Here is a 21,231-nt window from a genome sequence, read left to right on the forward strand (position 1 = left end):
GAAGTTTGCTCATGCAGTGGGCTTCCTAGGGAACTCAGTTTCCCTTTGTCATAGTTTGGCGCTCTAGCCACTCCACAATTCTACAGTGAAGGCAAAATGGTCTGTAAAGAATAATTGATAGCTGGCTGTGCATGGAACAGAATGTGTCTTTAGTTCTTTGCGGGGCGAGGTTTTATTCCAACGAAGTCGAGTGACAAATTAACCTCTTCCCACCATTTGGGGAAAAGGCCCCCAGACAACAGTATTTACATATTTTTCATTAAACAGAACTAACAGAAGAATGGCTTATGCAAATACATATCAGCGTATGAATTACTTGCAAATAACTGAGTCTATGTAAATATCCTCTCTCCCCTCCACACCTGTTCTGAGCTCAATGCCTGTGCTTCAGAGTTGATTCACACAGTGCTATCATGTGTATATTCCATAAACAAGTTATTCTTCCATTTGTTTATGCAGAGCTTAGCATAGCTGCCAAGTTATCCCTTTTTTAAAGGGATTTTCCCTTATGCTGAATAGGCTTCCTCGTGAGAAAAGGGAAAACTTGGCAGCTATGGAGCTTAGAATCACAGAATTGTAGAGTTGGAAGGGACCACAAGGGTCATCTAGTCCAACCCCCGTGCAATGCAGGAATCTTGTGGGCTCAACCCCACAACTTTAGGATTAAGAGTCTCATGCTCTGCCAGCTGAGATTGGCACTTGTATTGTGCAACCCCCTCTAGCTCAAGGTATAAAATAACTCTTCTGTGAGTGAAAGGAGACCTTTAGATCCATCCCAATATTTATTTTTAAAGGGCTTCGCGGTAACTATAGTTACATGCCCTGATTCTTTGGGAGATGGAATCGAGTAAAAATTTAAGAGCGTCTCCAGTCTATCACTATTTTGCAGAAGGGATTCAAGTACATACCAGAACTTTAGGTTTGCATAATTAAAGAGGGTTAAAGTGCAGTACAAGCCCCCTTTTATAAAAAGAACAAGACTTTTGTGGTTTGTAATGTGATGAGGAAATGCTTCGAAAAGTGTGGGATAAACAAATGACTAATGGGAAGACTTGTGAACAATCTGCAAGCAAACCAGTTATGAAACAAACAAAAAGTTATGAAATAAAAAAAATTCCTTCAGTAGCACCTTAAAGACCAACTAAGTTTTTATTTTGGTATGAGCTTTCGTGTGCATGCACACTTCTTCAGATAGTGCACACGAAAGCTCATACCAAAATAAAAACTTAGTTGGTCTTTAAGGTGCTACTGAAGGAATTTTTTTATTTTACTTCGACCCAGACCAACACGGCTACCTACCTGTAACCAAAAAGTTATGAAGAAATTCACCCAAACAAGTGATGAAAAGAATGGCTGTTATGTGTCACGGAATGCTGTTAGTATACTACAAACTTTTTATATCCATTAAAAGATTGTAAGTGGTTCCTTATACATTTCCTGCCGAGGCTAAGATCACATGGATGATTTATGCTGCCGCCTAGTGGCAGAGTCATGTATCTATTATATTTAAAACTTTTACGCAGCATTTCCTTTTAGTAAAACAGAAGTAAAACAAAGTCATTTATCTATTGGCCATGATTCAAAAGAGTTATGTGTCCTTGAATCTAATAACTCTGGAGATGGTACAATGACACTGTGTTTGTTTGTGACAGTATCAGAATCTCTCTCTCTTTCTCTTTCTCTCTCTCTCTCTCTCTCTCTCTCTCTCTCTCTCTCTCTCTCTCTCTCTCTCACACACACACACACACACACACACACCATTTATGAACATAAGAAGAGCTTTATCAGGGCAATAGCCCTGGATCAGGGCAATAGCCCATCTAAGTCCACAGGGCCGGCTCTAGGTAGACCCCCGATGGCGCGGTGTGCCAGGGCGCCGGGCCCTAACCTTGCTGTGCCCTGCGAGGGCGGGGGCGCGGAGCGATCTCTGCCCCTCAGCGCCAGGGCGGCCAACCTGCTCGAGACTGCCCTGTAAGTCCATCATCCTGTTATTACAGTGGGCAACCACTCCATGCCTGCAAGCAACACCTCAGCACAACAGCATCCTTCCACCTGCAATTTTCCCGATGGGGAACTCATGAAACCAATCCACCTGGCTTCACCTCAACCAGGTGGTGGGCAGCAGAGCCAGAGCCCGCTTTCCTTTGCCAATGAACAATTTGGAGCACACTTTAAGGCAGGGGTCAGCAAACTTTTTCAGCAGGTCCACTGTCCCTCAGACCTTGTGGGGGGGGGGGCAGATTATATTTGGAAAAGAAAAAAAATGAATGAATTCCTATGCCCCACAAATAACCCAGATATGCATTTTAAATAAAAGCACACATCCTACTCATGTAAAAACACCAGGCAGGCCCCAGAAATAATCCAGAGATGCATTTTAAATAAAAGGACACATACTACTCATGTAAAAACATGCTGATTCCCGGACCATCCGCGGGCTGGATCTAGAAGGGGATTGGGCCAGATCCTGGGCCTTAGTTTGCCTACCCATGCTTTAAGGCTACTGATTGTGCACTGGCAGCTATATCTATGTCAGGTATAGTTTGGTGGAAATGCCCTTCAAGGCCAGATTTGAATCCCTGGAAAACCAAGTTTGGTCTGCAAGCCATATGTTCCCCACTCTCACTTAAAGCAATAAAAAAGAATCAAAAATCTACACACCAAGACAAACCAATTCTATATGCAGATCAAACAAACATGCATATATTTGTTTGTTGCACACAATTAATGTTGTTTCTGTTAGTCATGGCAAAGAGTTGAGAATAATGGTGGGCCCTCTAGTTCTGCTCTTGTGCTTGCTTTTCCCTAAACGGGAGAAAAATGCACTGCAGTATTTGGGCTAGTAAAGATTCTGTGTTCAAAAATCTCCCAGCAACTGGGAAAATAGGGACACATCCCAAGGGGCGGGGGGGGGGAGTTTAAACGGGAGATACCTGAACTGTTAAGTATTTTAACAGAATCCATTAGTTTCTGAATATAGAAGCAATTTCAAGCTCAGCAGGAAACTCAGTTTTACCGTGTTTCGACGCTACAAATTACTTGTCTTTAAATGTTAACCAGACTTGGCTGCTGAACTGAAAAAGGAGTGATAGCAAACTGGAGTAAAAGATTTCAAATCACATTCGCATGATCCTGAATGCATGGTTCACTTACAGAAGCATTCAGAGCCTTAGAACCTAATACAGTGGTACCTTGGTTCTCAAACTTAATCCGTTGCGGAGGTCCATTTTTCCATAGAAAGTAATGCAAAATGGATTAATCCGTTCCAGACTTTTAAAAACAACCCCTAAAACAGCAATTTAACATGAATTTTACTATCTAACAAGACCATTGATCCATAAAATGAAAGAAATAAACAATGTACTGCAGTCATACAAACAATCCATCAGTAGCTGAACTGGGTTCCACACAGTCTCAAAAACAAAACAAAATAGAGCCGCTAAAACAAAAACGCAAAATAAATAGCAAAAACAGACAGACCTCAGCGTAACACTCAAAACAGAAGTGTGGCACTCGAATCAAAAGCATAACACTCAAATCAGAAGCATAACACTCAAAGCCGAGCATGTTCGACTTCTGAAAATGTTTGCAAACCGCCACACTTACTTCCAGGGTTGCAGTGTTTGGGTTCCAAGTTGTTTTGAGTACCAAGGTGTTTGAGAACCAAGGTACCACCGTATAATCCTAATGGTGCAAAGTGCTGCTTCCTGTCCCAATTTATCTTGGACCATGCCATAGGGAATCAGAAAAGGCTGATGGGTGTCAAGGCTTCTAGGCTTTCTGATTACATTACTGGTATGCACCAGGAGTAAAGTGTACAGAATGCGGCAGCTAGACTGGTGACTGGGAGCGACTGCCGAGACCACATAACACCGGTCTTGAAATATCTACATTGGCTCCCACTACGTTTCCGAGCACAATTCAAAGTGTTGGTGCTGACCTTTAAAGCCCTAAATGGCCTCGGTCCAGTATACCTGAAGGAGCGTCTCCACCCCCATCATTCTGCCCGGACACTGAGGTCCAGTGCCGAGGGCCTTCTGGCGGTTCCCTTGTTGCGAGAAGCCAAGTTGCAGGAAACCAGGCAGAGGGCCTTCTCGGTAATGGCACCCGCCCTGTGGAACGCCCTCCCGTCAGATGTCAAAGAGAAAAACAGCTACCAGATTTTTAGAAGACATCTGAAGGCAGCCCTGTTTAGGGAGGCCTTTAATCTTTAATCGATTATTTTATTCTTCTGTTGGAAGCTGCCCAGAGTGGCTGGGGAAACCCAGCCAGATGGGCGGGTATAAATAATAAATTATTATTATTATTACAATCCCAGTGAAGTATCTTAATGAAGGGCTCTAGCTCTAGATCATATGCCCGGCATGCAGATGGTTCAGTCCTCCACATTTCCAGGTAGGATTGGAAGAGCCTCTTGCCTGAAGTGCAGGTGAGCTGCTGCTGAGCAGTATAGACAAAACTGAACTAGATCATGGGTAGGCAAACTAAGGTCCGGGGGCCGGATGCGGCCCAATCGCCTTCTAAATCCGGCCCGCAGATGGTCCAGGAATCAGCATGTTTTTACATGAGTAGAATGTGTCCTTTTATTTAAAATGCATCTCTGGGTTATTTGTGGGGCAAAAGAATTTGTTCTCCCCCCAAAAAAATATATATATAGTCGGCACCCAACAAGGGGTGAGAGACAGTGGACTGGTCCCCTGCTGAAAAAGTTTGCTGACCCCTAGATGGACCAATGACCTGGCTAGAAGCTTACTAGGTTTCTATACTTAGGAATTTGCCTGGTCTTGCAAAGTCAGTAACACACCCTTCACCAAATACCCAGCGTGGCACTCTATTCTGCAGAATGAGTGCCCATAAGTGTACACACATCCAAATGGAAGGAAACACTCACAATGCCAGTGATTGAAGTACAGTCATACCTCGGTTTACAACCGCCTTGGTTTACAACCACCTCAGTTTACAAACACTGCGGACTCATCTGGAATGGATTAATTCACTTTCCATTATTTTCAATGGGAAAGTTCACTTCAGGTTAAGTACGCTTCAGTTTAAGTACTCCGCGGATTGTCTGAAACAGATTAATCCACTTTCCATTACTTTCAATGGGAAAGTTCACTTCAGGTTAAGTACGCTTCAGGTTAAGTACAGACTTCCGGAACAAATTGTGGTTGTAAACGGAGGTACCACTGTAATACGTTCTCTTTACCATCCAACGGTGAATTCATTCAAAACAATACGTATAAAACATTATCATAGGGATGCATTCACACTACCTGTATCTTGGGTGAATGATTGCATAGATTATGGGATTGTAGATCGCAGAAGCTTTGGCAATAACAGCTGGCACAGATTTAGAATATGGGTTTAAGGTCTTGGCGTAGCTAGAAACAAGAAAAAAACACAGCATTAAAATACAAGGCAATAACTAATGCTGTAGGGTGGGGGGCTATATTTGATATATTTTTTTCTGGTATTAAACTTCAGGATTTCTGCGAAAATAGCAATTACTCCAGAAGTATGAAAACATGCCCAATATCAAGTGCACTCTAGGTGTCTTTAATTATTCTTCACTGCATATCACATTATAGGTTCCAAACAAAAGATGGCATGCATTTTGCAATTGCTTGCAGCATTCTGTTTTTGAATCAGAATGTGTGGGTTATTACATGCACAAGCAATTATCTACAAATCTGCATAGGCGAGGGTGGACATTTTTATAGGAAAACATAAAAATCAGATATTTTAAAGTGAAGTAGAATGGTGCATCACACTCCATTTTCTCTGCAGGAATATTCGGGGGGGGGGGATTCACCTCTAACTAGGTGTTGACTCTACCTTCTGTATACAGGTGTCCACCCCACTTATGCAGGGGTTACGCTCCAGGCTCCTATACAATAAGCAAATATCGCTTAATTGGGGAGCAGCCTTGAAACACCCTTTAAACGCCCTCTCTGACGCTCTCTCTCCAATCCGGACAAAAAAACACTGTATCCAAAAATATTGACAACTAGAATCGAAGCTCTGGGGCTGGCTGAAGGACACATGGAGAAGCAGCTGCTACTGCTGCTGCGCTATTGCGAGCATCAGCTGTTAGGCGGGGGGGCTGAGCAGCCTAAACAAAACCCTGCTACACCTCCAGTCTCTTTGGGGCTTCCTCTGCCACCACTGACATCCTCTTTGAGCACCAGGGAAGGGTTCCTCGTGAGCCATGAGGACTCTCCAGCTCTCTCCCACCATCCCCAGGTTTGAATCAAATTATTCATTTACTTCCTGGCACCATGCGTATATGCGGTCGCACATGAGTCTACAGCACATAAGTGGGGGGGGGGGACACTTGTAAAGATGTTTATGTTAGAATATAGGGATGATAAGCCCTAGATTCATCATCTGCTAGCTTTGTTAGATTATAGGGATGACAAGCCCTAGATTCTTTCTTCTGCCACTGGCTTCTGTAAAGAAGACAGCAAACAATCGTAGCTTTTAAAGTTTATTAGAGATAATAATAATAATAATAATAATAATAATAATAATAATAATAATATATTATTATTATTATTATTATTATTATTATTATTTATACCCCACCCATCTGGCTGGGTTTCCCCAGCCACTCTGGGCGGCTTCCAACAGAAAAAAATAAAACACAACAATCTATTAAACATTAAAAGCCTCCCTGAACAGGGCTGCCTTCAGGTGTCTTCTAAAAGTCTGGTAGTTGTTTTCCTCTTTGACATCTGTTGGGAGGGCGTTCCACAGGGCAGGCGCCACCACCGAGAAGGCCCTCTGCCTGATCCCCTGTAACTTGGCTTCTTGCAGCAAGGGAACTGCCAGAAGGCCCTCGGTGCTGGACCTCAGTGTCCGGGCAGAATGATGGAGGTGGAGACGCTCCTTCAGGTACGGTATACTGGACCGAGGCCATTTAGGGCTTTAAAGGCCAACACCAGGGGTCCCCAAACTACGGCCCCCGGGCCGGATGCGGCCCAATCACCCTCCCAATCCGGCCCGCGACGACCCCCGCCGCCCGCTCTTACGGCGCGCGGCGACGATCTTAAAAATCGGCAAAAAATCACCGAAAATCCTTTGTGCGCATGCGTATGGGCCTCTCCCGACCCAGAAGAGGTCATTTCCGATGCACTTCCGGGTCGGGGGAGGCCCATACGCATGCGCACAAGCGATTTTCGGCGATTTCCCCCCGCCCGTGTGCGTGTGCACATGCGCATGGGCGCGCACTCCCCCGCCCTCCGGCCCGCTGCGCGCGCACTCCCCTGCCCTCCGACCCGCCGCGCGGTCGGCGCGGCGGGCACCGGCCCACTGCGCGGTAAGTCTGGGGACCCCTGGTCAACACCAACACTTTGAGTTGTGCTCGGAAACGTAGAGAGCGATGGAAAAGTGTGCGCCCCATCACTCTCAGTCAGAAGTGAAAGTAAAAAATACAAAGAACATCACATGACAGGAGATCAAGTTACATCCGTTCTCCTGTGTGGGAAAGTTACAGCAGTCACACATCAGAACAGTAAACAATTATCCTGTCACACATGCAGCTGGGCAGTGGACAGAATTGAATATGCTAACAGTTTAGCCTTGTAGATAGTACCATTTAATACAATTATGCATCGTTCACAAAGCAAACGAGAGAGAGAAATGTTCTTACATTCCGCAAGGGAACTGAAGTTTCAGGGTGGACACACGCACATCCATAATCCTTATCCACCCTTGACTGAAACTCTTTCACTGGTGACTTGCCACTTACCCTGCCCACGCAATCAGAGTGACACAAGCATATGGGGACCAGGACAGAACAAACACCACAATAGCCACAAAGGCGATTTTTGCTAACTTCCATTCACTCTTCACTGAATGTGAAACATTTGACTTCCGGTTATAGGTTGATCCTAACTTCTGGACGTTCCTATGAAAAAACAGCACAGGGTATTTTAAGGAAAAACAATTCATTCAGCGTGTGAAAGGCATTATTAGCAGTAAATGCAATGGTACATAGCTTCTTTAAAACAGCACTTCAGAAAAGAGGCAGAGAACGTGTATGTGTGTTCTCCTAATCATATTTAGTTACCCCCCCCCCACCTGATATACTGGTCTCGTGAACTTTTGTGAGATAGCTTACATCGGTAGCAGCTTTGGGGTGGATGAGAGCAGGGCAGGAAGTACAACGTATTGCTCTTTCTGTTCCCTACATTCTTTGTAAGGTTTGTAAAGTGGCTCTTACACATGGTGAGATTTGCATCAAAAACATGCACACCTCACAATGAAGAGGGCTGCGGAACTTTGGAGTATTGCAAAAGATGCAAGCAGAACAAGGAATTGTTATTTACATACAAGGATTATTTGCACTATTCCAGCCTAGTTCTATGAAGCTGGGATTCTTCCATATTTACAGAAAATGGTTCAATGAAAAGTATTACCTAAGTCCAGGGGTCCCCAGACTTACCGCGCGGCGGGCCGGAGGGCAGGGGAGTGCGCGCGCAGCGGGCCGGAGGGCGGGGGAGTGCGCGCCCGTGCGCATGCGCACACGCACACGGGCGGGGAAAAAATCGCCGAAAATCGCTTGTGCGCATGCGTATGGGCCTCCCCCGACCCGGAAGTGCACCAGAAATGACCTCTTCCGGGTCGGGAGAGGCCCATACGCATGCGCACAAAGGATTTTCGGCGATTTTTTGCCGATTTTTAAGATCGTCGCTGCGCCGCGCGCCGTGAGAGCGGGCGGCGGCAGCGGGCGGCGGGGGTCGTCGCGGGCCGGATTGGAAGGCTGATTGGGCCGCATCCGGCCCGGGGGCCGTAGTTTGGGGACCCCTGCCTAAGTCCCTTTGTATCCACATCTCTTAGACCGATACAATTAATATACAGTGGTGCCTCGCTTAACGAATGCCCTGCTTAACGAAATTTCCGCTTAACGAAATGATTTTTCAAGCGGAGGTTGCCTCGCTAGATGAATTTTTCATAAAACAAATTCGTCTAGCGAATCGCGGTTTCCCATAGGAATGCATTGAAATTCAATTAATGCCCCAAAAAACAAATTAAATTCGTCTAGCAAGGCACCACTGTACCCAACTAAAAAGTCCAAACAGCTTTTAAAAGATTGTCCAATTAAGGGCAGACATCTAACTCCAGGTAGGCAACAACAGGTTTCAGTGGAGTGGCAGAGCTACCACCAAGCCCAGACCCCCCACTGCTCATGCCAACCAGGGTAGAAGAAGGTTGAGAGGAAGGGAAAGTGTGCATGCTTCCTGCACCCAAACAAACCTGGATTGGGCCCTTCAACACAGTTTGCTGGTAGCTAAACCAGTTTAGGGTCCAGCAGCTCCTTGGCTGACTCAGGACCATCCACTTCCTATCGCTGACAAGGGTTCTACTGACAGTAGCTTCCGCCCATCTGTGTTTTGGGCAGTCAGCAGAGAGATGTCTGCTGTGGAGTCTCCCTACTGGTAGAGCCTGGCACAGCCAGGCAGAGGGGACACCCCCAGAAGTCTCCCTCCATTCCAGCAGATCAGGAATTTGGCTTGTTCTTCCCATGCCAAAGATCATCAGGGACAGAAAGGAAAGGAATTCCCATAAAAATAGATATTTCTTGCCATTGATCCTCCTCTTCCTTAACGAAGTCTTGAAGCCATAAGCAGCAAGTTAACTGTGATTAAAAGAAGAAGAAACCTACAAAATAATTATCCATTTATATGAATATTTTTCAGTGCTCTGCTTACCTGCCAGTACTTCTAATGGCCAGAAACATGAATAGATAGCAGTGGAAGATTATTATCAGAGGGATAAAGAACACAAAGCAACATAGCATCATGGTATAACTTCTGTTTGCTGGAGAATAGGATACGTAGTCCCATGTACAAGATATCATCAAACCTTCAGGTATATAGGAACCTGAGAATAAACATGATTATTAATACAATGCATAAATAAGAACAGATGCAGGATCTTGACAATTAAGAAAAAGCAGCACTACTTCATAGGAGACTGTTATACTCTGCTGCAGTAAACATAGCAAATAGTTTTGTGACACTATTAACTTATTGTGACATAAGCTTTTAGGGGCCAGATATCACTTCTTGTGAAATACAGCTTCTAGCTATTTATAATAGCACAATGGCATAACTTAGGTTCAGTGGAAGTTACTTGTAAGAAGGCATGTCTTGGGCTCAATTCTCATTGGCTGCAGACTGGCTTTCACTTTTAATCTAATTGCTCCTTTTAAATTTATTATTTGTTGTGTGTTGTTCTGATCTTTCATTTGTGAGCTGCCTGGGGAGAAGTGGTTCTTAAAAAATAAAATAATCTAAATCAGGGGCAGCTAATATGGTGCCCTCCAGAAGCTGTTGGACTCCCAAACTCCCACCAGCATGGCTAATGATCAGGGGTGATGGGAAATGCATTCAAGCAACAACTAGAGGGCACTGTGTCTACTGCCCCCGATTTGAATAAAATCAATAATGTGCATCAAATTATGCCCATATCTACTAGGCAGTTAGCCCCTTTGAGTTCAGTTGGATTTACTCTAAGGTAAGTGATGCACAGGATGATAGTCTAAGGCAGGCATCCCCAAACTGCGGCCCTCCAGATGTTTTGGCCTACAACTCCCATGATCCCTAGCTGACAGGACCAGTGGTCAGGGATGATGGGAATTGTAGTCCAAAACATCTGGAGGGCCGAAGTTTAAGTCTAAGGCCACAATCCTACCTATACTTGGGAGTAAATATCATTAAACTCAATGGGGCTTACTTCTGAATAGACATGTACAATCAATGTTCATAGGTTTGCACCTGCTAGTCATGCAAACACTTGTCTGAAGCTCGACGGTACATCCCCCCCCAAAAAAGTTTTCAGTCTCAGGGAGAAGTATGTTTGGTTTCTTGTTGAAGAGTTCAAGTCTGTCCTAGAAAATGCCATTATGATTCTGCTGTCTAAAAATGGCATGCATGCATTCAGTCACCCAACTGGGCCTTATTACGAACAATTCTTATTATGAACAAATGTATTATGCACAAGTAATCAGAAAACTGCCAATCTTCCATGAGCAACCTTTTAAAATCTGCACATGGTCACGCTAAATGCTTCCTGGGAGGCAAGGAACCCTCTGAAAATGATGCTGGCAAATAGAGATAGGGTCAACTCCTTTTTCTTAGACAAATTTGATAGCATTTATTAATAAGGCTGCTCTGCATGTCCTAGCGGGTGATGTCATTTTCATTATGGGTCTTTCAAGGCTTTTCTAGCTGGGGCTTTTGTTTTAAATTAAATCATAAATCACTGAATCGACAACCCTGAACTTTCAAAAAGTTATGCTGGAAATCTATCCGGGGCGAACGGTGCCGCTTGGCTGCCCAGGGCAGCACCCCCTGGGGGTGGGGCGTTGCTTCACAGCGCGCATGCGTGGTGATGTCACGACACATGACGCGTGCGCCAGGACGAACTGCGCATGTCCGCACATGCACAGTCTGTCTGGGTTGGCGCTGTTGCTCGGCCGGCGCGCTTTGAAGCAGAGCGCGCTACAGAGCGGTTTGCCGCTGCTGCCGCCCAGCAACCTGCTCCGTAGCGCGCTCTGCTTCTTCCTGCTCAGGCGGAGGAGGCGAGGGGCGGGTCAGGGGCCGGGAGCGCTGCCCCCGTGCGCTGCCCCCGCCAGACTGGAGCTGGGGGTGGCCCCCCTACGCCCCTCCCTTGCTACTCTATCTTTCTATATCTATAGGGGATGTTAAACTGAGAGGTTAATGTGCATAATAACTGGCCATTGTGATTCTTATAATGATATTACAAAGATATAAATATCTAGTTTCCAAATATTTGGATACTTCACAGAGCTGCAAGACTGCCCATGAAAAATAACTTGACACACTGAGATTTCTGTTCCCTTTTTTCCACTGCAGCTAGTGCCTTCCTGCTGCTTCTTTCTTTCTTTCTTTCTTTCTTTCTTTCTTTCTTTCTTTCTTTCTTTCTTTCAATTATCTATTTTACATATAAAAGGTGAAATAAAAACAAACATAAAATCCCCTTTCCCTCCCCACTCCATTGTGGATCTTAATATAACAATTTCCCCCTCCGCATCTCTTTGATAACTCTATTCCTGTAAAGCCTTTATCATTCCATAGTTCAAATTTTTACTACAAGTTTTATGTCAATCCTACCAATGTGTGTAATTGTTTACAATAGTTTTTCAAATAGATTGTAAGCTTCCCCCATTCTTTATTAAAGTCCATTTCTTCCTGCTGTTCTTTCAAATAGCTACGGTACATGAAGAGATGCAGACTTCTAGAGTAGGCCGGGTTCCACTTAAGCATTCTGTTGATGCAGCAGCTCTCTTAATGAGGAACCTGGTTCTGCTAGGACTGATATAAACCTGTTCATCTACTTTTACCAGTTGATTCACTATGAAAATAAGGACTCCACCACTATAAAAGAACCAGGTTTCTCATTAGCAATAATGCCCTAGGATTTGCTAACTGTCACGCCATTTGCTAATGTCGCTTGGCTGTCCCACACATATTTAAGAAAGCAAAGACAATGCACACAAGACAGTATATACATTAAGAAAAGAATAAGTGACATACTCCATCCAAAGAGAGGACATACACTCCATCCCAGTGAGTAGAGCCACACAAAGGCAATGATTATGCACGAGCGTTTCTTTGAAGACCTTTTTATAGACTGCAGAGGCTTAGTAATCACACAGTAGCGATCAACTGAAATAGCTAATAAAGTCATCATTGAAGTTATTCCAAAGAGTGCCCCACAAAAAGCATAAAAGTTACAACCTAAAACAAAAAGAGGAGAGTGCAAGATTTTCATTTTTGAAATGCGGGGAGGGAGGGGGTAGAAAACAAAACAATTGTGCATATCTTTTCATAGACTGACATGGTTGCTTATATATTAAGATGATACTGGGGTGGGGACACTGTATTGCCTGGTCCACCTTTCGCAGGTGGTTTCATTAAAAAGAAGCAGAAGGACAAAGAGTGACAAAAAGGTAGGTATGTTCAGTAACTCTTAAAACAGGGTCAGTTTGTCTATAACAGCAAACAGATTTCAACAACCTTCTCATGCCACAAGGACAAGTTCCATGAAATAGGGGAGAGGTTCGTGTGCAAAACAGCATTGGAAAAGTACCTATGTCTCCGAGTACCCATTCTGTGTGCATGCTGTTGAGAAAGCAGATTGGAGCTTGAGTTGCAGACATCAGAAAATCACTTGCTGCTAAATTCATTATGAAATAGTTTGCCGGTGTCCTCAGCCGCTTGTTGCTTAATAAGAATCATCATGGTGCCCCGAAAAAGGTGAAAGAAAGCAAAACAGTGAGTTTATCTTTAATTATAATTCAGTTTATAAAATAAACCACATTTATTTTGTTTTGCTAAATAAACCCTGTCCCCATACTCAAGACTCAGAGAATGAGTCCCTTACAACACTTCAACCTCCCCACTCTTCACAAATGTCAAGGACTCCGAAATTAGATAGGATCTCTTCAACAACCCAGCCAGGGTTGTTGAGCTAACCCTACCACTGAGTTTATCAGGCCGAAAAAGGTTCAGCTGGATTTTCCTCTCCACATGGACAATATTTTCCTACAGTTACCTTATTAGAAGAGAGCTTAATCCACTTGGAGCTATCCAAGGTCCTACTCTTGTTTGAACTTGAACTTGATCATTGTTTGAAGTGAGCTTCTCACTCACTTGACTTTGCCTGTTTTGACTCCACATGCCTCAACTTTCTTGGACATTCATTCATTTATACAGGTATTCTTATACCACCCCTCACCAGAACCATGTACAATAGCAAGTGTATTCACTTGCTTACCTTCACAGCCTTAAGCTTCCACAGAACAGGACACTGCGGATGCTTCAAACATAGTATCCACCATGACAATCATAGTACTAAAATGTTGTAACAGCAATGCTGTAGAAATTTATTCAATGCTTTTATTTCAAACTCAAAGCACCATTAAGGTAGTTTTATACTGGATTCAGCTAAGCAGAATTTTACATATTTATCTATATTGGGAAATGTTTCTCCCACCACTTATGTGGTGTGTGTGTGTGTGTGTGACTGGATCATTTCTGCTAACATAAATGTCTGAATGTAATGTATACTTATAAAGAAATTGGGGAGGGGGGTATCGACCTGAGTATGTTGTAGGCATGTGTGAATCTACTTTTTGAACCTGAAACATTAGTGCAAAATTGGTAGGTTCAACTATCCCTTGGCACAACTGTTAAAACCATCCACCATTTATTTGCCATGGGTGGGTGCTACTGGTGCAACATTAGTATTCCTATGTATCCTCTTATGCTCTCATTCACTAAAAAGATAGGGATACGCTCCACTGGAGGAAAAATTGTCCCTGACTTTCTGAATCCTACCTGCATAGAAAATCACAGTACAAGAGAATTTACCAAGACTATTAGTAAATTATTTTTATAGACCTGCTCTACAACATTGCATTGTTTTCATACCACGTTACATCTTCTCAGCAGGTAGCCTGGGTATTTCCTGAGCCACATCTTTACAGATGCTGGCATGATGTACTACTCTTTGATGTTGTGCTTGTTTTTGATAGACCCTGCAGCGTTAGCGGGCAAGGACAAAGCAGAAGGAATCAGAAAGAAAGAGAATAAATTATGAACTATAGTGCTGCTTCTTTAGGTCACTAGGTCAAATCTTTCCTTGTTTAAGCATGGCCAAAAGTCATTACTATCTTGACTGCTGCTCAGTGATCTATGTGGCATTACTCAGCAGTTTCAGTTCACCTAGAACTCAAAGCCACAGCTGTCAACGTCCACGGAAAGTTCATCAGAATATCAGGGCACAGCGCCTGAACTCCCTTATATCTGGAAGGCAACCTAGTCATAAACAAATTAATGTTCAGAAGGTACATTTGCCCCCATTGCTACTCCTTCTGGAACTCAAATTCTAAAATATCCCAAACTCAAGTTGTCTCTCTCCCACTTAAATAGATATGTTTTGTAAATGTGTGGCTTGCTGGGAGGGAATGTTGACGAGATTTAAAAGAACTGCACACGTGACATGCAGAACAAGGCTGTAGTACAAAAGAACATCCCATCAGCGGCTCAAAATATGGTGACAATTTTAGAACCTAGGAGGTATCCCCCTCAATTTCTAGTGATATTTTCACAATAGTCTATCATTGTTTTTATGGTAGCCTTTCATGAAGATTATGTGTAACACTGTGATGTGACACTAGTAAGATGTTAAAACAAAACATGCTTTCATTTTCAGTGGCTGAGCTCAGAGCAGTGTTAAAAGATAATGAGCAAAATGTTTCAGCAACAGGAAAACCATTACCTGGGAAAAAAACAAACCAGGGCAAATTCTGACCTCCTATAAGGAATCAGAGAAAATGGTTTGTTTGTTTTTTAAAGTCATTTCAATCTCTCACAATAGAAAGTCTCAAAAACTGAAATTCTTATATGAGTGGTTAACTTGGCAACTGTATTTCTGTTTACTGTTGTATATTATTGAGGTAACAAAAACACAATAGAAAGTTTGAATGTGAATTTCATCAAGCATTCCACTACAATATATACAGTCTAAAAATCTTATTCACAGTTATATGTGCAAATACCTACTTGTGTTGGCAGTATTAATGCTAGAACAGATAGGGCTTGCCAATAATTTGGTTTTTTTAATAATAATAATAAAGCACATCCTTTTCAAAGAGAAGTTGTAATCTTGTGTACATTCCCTTCTCTGGGATAATGGTGCTTTTCAGGGTGCCAGTTGAAATTTTCACATCTCCCATTCCTGCCTGGTCATACCTCCCTCATATTCACTTTGTTGCTTTCTGTTATATTTCCAAGCAGGCTTTTGAACCAGCCTCTTGTTTTCCCCCCATCCCTTTGAATACAGCACCACTGCTTTAATCATTAGACGGTAGTAAGCAGGGATATACCCCGAGATATACCCTGATCCTGAATGTTCAACCTGCAGGTAGGTATAAGAGCCATATTTCCCTGCATGCGGAGGTGAGACCAGAGACATATCAGTACCTCAACAGCCCTTCAAGTTGTTGATTTCCCCCTTTCATTTAAAACGTACCAAAAAAAATCCTATTCAAACTTATCTCCAGCCTGAGAAAAACCATACCTGTAAAATGCATAGAGTACAAGGAGATTTCCTGTGATTCCAATGGAACCAATGACAAGAACACAGGAGCCTACAGTGTAAAGAACATGGTCAGGAACATCTACTTTTATTCGGTGCTGAGTTCCCATATTCTGTGTCTGAAAGCAGGAGAGGGGGAGGGAACAGGAGAGGAAACAAAATGTCACCCCAATCTATGTGTTTTCATTGAAATGATTAAAACATGCCATGCAACATTACTGCAGTATTTTAGTCAATCAAATATTTATATCTTTTTTTAAAAAAAAACCATGGAAAGGAGAGTTTACAACAGAAAAGCTGACAAATGTTATTCTCATATAAGCACCCTTCAATAATCCCTTGGAATGGATATGTAACAATGGGTGCTAGTCTGGACATTTTACATGGTTCATTTCCATGGATTATGACATCAGTGCAGCTGGTGTAAGTTTATTATGAAATACAGGCAACACCCAACTTAAGGACCCCTGGACAGTTAAGTCCAGTCAAAGACGACTATGGGGTGTGGCACTCATCTCACTTTCAAAGCTAAGGGAGCCAGTGTTTGTCCACAGACAGATTTCTGGGTCATGTGACCAGCATGACTAAATCACTACTAGCACACGGAGGACCATGACGAGTGCCAGAGCACACAGAAACACCACTGGCCTTCCCTCCGCAGTGGTACCTATTTATCTACAGTACTTGCACTGGTATGCTTTCGAACTGCTAGGTTGGCAGAAGCTGGGACAGAGCAACGGGAGCTCACCCCGTCACGTGGACTTGAACTGCCAACCTTCTGAGGCTCAGTGGTTTAGACCACAGTGCCACCCGCATCCCTACTGTCAACTTACACAGTCATGTAAAGCCAACACCCCCTATAGTCAAAACACATCGGGTTCAATAGCAGGTGGGATTGCCAAAGTTCCCCCCCCACTCCAATCACCCACCCCCTTTCCCCTTTTTTTCCAAGCACATAAAGCTAAATGCACACAAGTTAAATGTGTTTAAGTGCAACAACATCCATGGTAAGAGGTATCCCAAATCCAAATAACTGGGGGGCGGGTCTCCTTATTTAGACATTATTTTCCCTATGCAATTGCATATGGCAGCTTTCTCCAGCCTGGTGCCCTCCAGATGACTGGACCCCCACCAGCTCCAGCCAACATGGCCAATGATCAGGGTTGATGGGAAGACACCAGGCTGGTACATGGGAGGAGAGGTGGGGAAATGGGTCAGGAGGAAGCTTGCAACCCACCTTTCTGGAGAGCATCTTGTGTACCTAGCTATACAGAGTGAATCAGACCAAACTAACCTGTTATTTGGTGAACATATCAGAGGTAAGATGAAAAGTGATGACGCCCACTGTCTCAAATAAGAGAAAATACTATAGTGAAGTGTTCCACAAATATATGAAAATTATGTGTAATTAATCAGCAGGGAACTAAAAACTGGTGCAAACTCTTTGTTTTATTTAGCTGGAGTAGAACCTGAACATATCGTTGAACCCAAATTGGGGAGAGGGGAATAAATAATGATGTGGAATAAGGACATGACTAGCTAACTAAATAATGATGTGGTAGTATACTTGCTAGCTTCAAACAGTAGTCAGAGCTAGAAAACAACAAGCAAGACAGTCTACTCTTGTTTCCAGAATTCTACTCTGTTGGAATTCCCTGCCTATTGTAAAGATGAAAAGCTCGGTACAGAAATGAGGTAAGATCTCTGGTGTGCCTCTACCATGCCAAAATGACCACTCCATTAATGACCACTCCGTCTCTGTAACTGTTAATGTTGGTGACAAAAGCTTTTATTTCTATTCTCTGGCCTAAAGGCCGGAATAGTTGTAGTTGTTTTGCCAAAGAATTAGGCACATTAACTTATCTCAACTTACTTTGCAATTCACATTCCTAACATGAACTATGCTTACTTTTCCTCATGTATGCTGAACTAGTTAAGGTGTGCCAAACTAGATACTAAACCCTTCTTGGTCAAACCAGAACCAAATTAAGACAACTTTAGGATAACTACGCAGCACATGCTCATGCAGCCAATTGTACCTCAAAGCTCTCCCCACTGCTGGTTTAATAGGTCTGCATATTGTTCAAGAGTTAAGTTAGTCCTAGAAAGAGGCAAAGTCCTTAATGTACCATCTCTTAAAAAAAAACACAATCACACATGCCTGAGGAGTCCGTATCTTCCTTTCTATAAGCACCTAGAGCACTGCACAAAAATGCTGGTGGTGAGAGATGAGGAATCCATTTATTTTCCCATTCAGAGCTGCCTGAAATATGAAGCTTAAAGGAGTGTGGGAGCCAATATATAACACAGAGGTGCTAAAACCTCTATGTCACAGTCGCTGTAATGCATTCATGGCTAAAAACCTTTTGTCAGCGGACTGCTTGCATGCCAGAAAGCTTTACACACTCTTAATCTGTCAAAGAATGATTTTTTAAACAGAAAAAAAGAGGAAGACTAGTTTGCCAGCTGCTACATCAATCAAAACATCATGTAAAAACATTTAGATGGAGTTGCCACCTTCAGGTTTCAATACCACAAATGGAAAACTCTTCAGTCATATAATATATATAAAATCTCAGCGGAGAACACCTTTTTGTGACAAATTGCTATTCTTTTCCCCAGGGTCTCTTTCTATCAACCAAAGCTGTTGCAGGGAGAGAAAAGGGAGTTTCAGAGTGACCAGTGGAATTGCAGATATAGGAAGCAAAACAACTACTTCCAATATGCTTTTCACACACAAAACATAAAGGCCATACTGGAATAGCTCAGTTGGTAGAGCACGAGACTCTTAATCTCAGGGTCATAGATTCAAGCCCCACATTGGGCAAAAAAAAACCCCTATGCATTGCAGAAGGTTGGATTAGATGACCCTTGTGTTCCCTTCCAATTCTATGAATCTATGATATCTCAAGGATAAAAGCATGGAACAGAGTGAGTTGACAAGTGGCTGAGAAGGAGAGGGTTCTCACAGCATTCTCTTGCTATCTTTCCCCGTTTGCAAAGAATCATAGAATTTGGCCCATATGGTTATAATAATATAGGGGGGTATTGTTTTTCTTATTGTGATATGTATTTTTGTGTTTTTATATTGTAAACCGCCCTGTGATGTTTGGATGAAGGGCAATATAGAAATTAAATGATGGATGATGTAATTCCATCCCTAGGACTTCTAACTTGTCTAAGGCACAATTAATTGCTTTTTGAGGCAATTGGCTCTTGTTTATACTAACAAAACTTAAAAAACCACTAACTTTTAAAGACCACCATGAAAAAGCTATGGTTGGCAATTTATGTCAGATGTAAGTGATAAAAGCCAAGGAGTCTTTATCCCCAATACATATATTTACAAGAGTTCATGAATTTATTTTATTGGAGTGCAATAGTAGCTGCCTAATCAAGTATCATGAATGCACAAATAGAGTTGCCATATTTCAAAAAGTAAAAACCAGGACACCCCTAAAGTTATTGAGCTTTTTTTAGTTGTAGGCTATTTTGAGACAAACCACAAAGTTGTGGAGCTTTCTTTTACCGAAGATGCAAAGAAAAGGCACTTCCGGTAAAAGCTCTACACATACCTATTTCTGCCAGAACATGCTGGGAATTCAGTGATGTGTGCTGCTGCTTCATAGCTAGATTAGCACAGATCATAGTGTGTGCATGCACATGCTTCCCACACCAATATAACTTTAAGAGAGTAGCACAAGAGAGCAACGGAAATAGAAGAATCAAACATTCTGCTACCATATGTTTTCAGTAGTGGGTTGCGGAGATCAGGCGTTACTACAGCATGACTATAGTAACTCATTTTACCACACAAACACACCCATAGACTATTATAATGCTTTTAAGCAGAAACATGTCTCATTGCTGTGGCTCTTAATAATGCAACAGACAAGCAACACCCTTTGTTTTATAGCTGTTGCTTTTTAATGTATAAAGCATTAGTTAAGAACGTAAGGAGAGCCCTGAATCAACTCAAAGGCCCATCTACTTAGCAGCCTCTCCTCAGAGCATCCAATCAGATGCCCATGAAAAGCCCACAAGCAGGACCTGAATGCAAAGTCACTGAGACCAGTAGTCATTATTAGCCTTATCCTTCATAATTTGTCTAATCCTATTTTAAAGCCATCCAGGTGACCATTGTTTCTCCAGAAACAACCCCCTGGTGCCTACATTATGGGCTTTTTGGTGCCAGGTGAAGACTTTCTTTTGTACTCTTCTGGTCATTTTAATTATATGATTTAATGCAGTAAGATATGGGCATTAAATTACTTCCCAGTTTTTATACTGATATTGTGCTGGTCAGTTTTTTTGCCTTTTGTGCTGTTTTTGTATGTTGTTCTGATGCTTGGATTGCATTATTATATTTTATGATTTTATTTTTTTTTGCAAACTGCCCAAAGAGTGTGGTTGATGGAAATGCAATGAAATAAAATAAATACTTCCCCCCCCCTTTCAGCTACCTCGGACTTGGGAAAGGAGGGAACAAAACAACAACCACAACAACAAAAAGGTTCAGTAAGTTAATTGGTAAATTTCAATTACCAACCTGTTCAATGAGAATAATGATGCTGCACACGATCACACAGAGACAATGGCTACAAAAGCATTATCTCTATTTTGAGACAAGCAAACTGATATAAATGTAATTAACAAATGATACCAATTAATATTGCATTTCAACTTAACAGGGCACAAACAGAACAGCTCAATTTATACAACCAACATCACCCAGCAGTAACCCCAGCATCCCTCAGATATTGACGCTCATGAATCAATGTGTGAGGTTCCTTCTGAATTCAGCTGTTTTGTATTTAATAGAACATGACAGCTATAAATGTGGTTCGCATCAAAGCACCACGGTGCACAGAGCTGATCAATACAAATAAAAGGAGGCACCTACTGATATTGTTGTTTGCTGTTTGTTGAGTTCTCCCTCTTTAACACACTTTTTTTTATTTAGGAACTCAGGAAAGGGGTTACACACACACTCTTTAGGTTCTGCAACAAAATGTTGTCATGCATATATTTTTAGGGCTCCAAAACATTGTTTAGGGGAAGATCTTGCAAGGGGCTTGATGCAGAGAAGAAAGGATGGTA

General features: G+C 42.6%; 1 protein-coding gene across 9 annotated transcripts in view; it reads right to left on the reverse strand.

Moving 5' to 3' along the window:
- The window catches only part of LOC118083707 (melanopsin), a 67,055-nt gene that overhangs the window by 12,762 nt on the left and 33,062 nt on the right, over positions 1-21,231 (reverse strand). For 8 of the 9 annotated variants that reach the window (XM_088660508.1, XM_088660509.1, XM_088660510.1 and 5 more), the window contains 6 exons: positions 16,114-16,250; positions 13,120-13,253; positions 12,564-12,767; positions 9,714-9,885; positions 7,751-7,909; positions 5,274-5,381 (listed from right to left, as the gene is read on the reverse strand). In XM_088660508.1, coding sequence (XP_088516634.1) covers positions 5,274-5,381; positions 7,751-7,909; positions 9,714-9,885; positions 12,564-12,767; positions 13,120-13,253; positions 16,114-16,250 — 914 coding nt within the window. The remainder of the gene's footprint in view (positions 1-5,273; positions 5,382-7,750; positions 7,910-9,713; positions 9,886-12,563; positions 12,768-13,119; positions 13,254-16,113; positions 16,251-21,231) is intronic. The other variant, XM_088660512.1, reaches the window with a different exon arrangement.

Source organism: Zootoca vivipara, chromosome Z1 (genome assembly GCF_965207765.1).
Source record: "Zootoca vivipara chromosome Z1, rZooViv2.hap1.1, whole genome shotgun sequence".
Taxonomy (NCBI): Eukaryota; Metazoa; Chordata; class Lepidosauria; order Squamata; family Lacertidae; genus Zootoca; species Zootoca vivipara.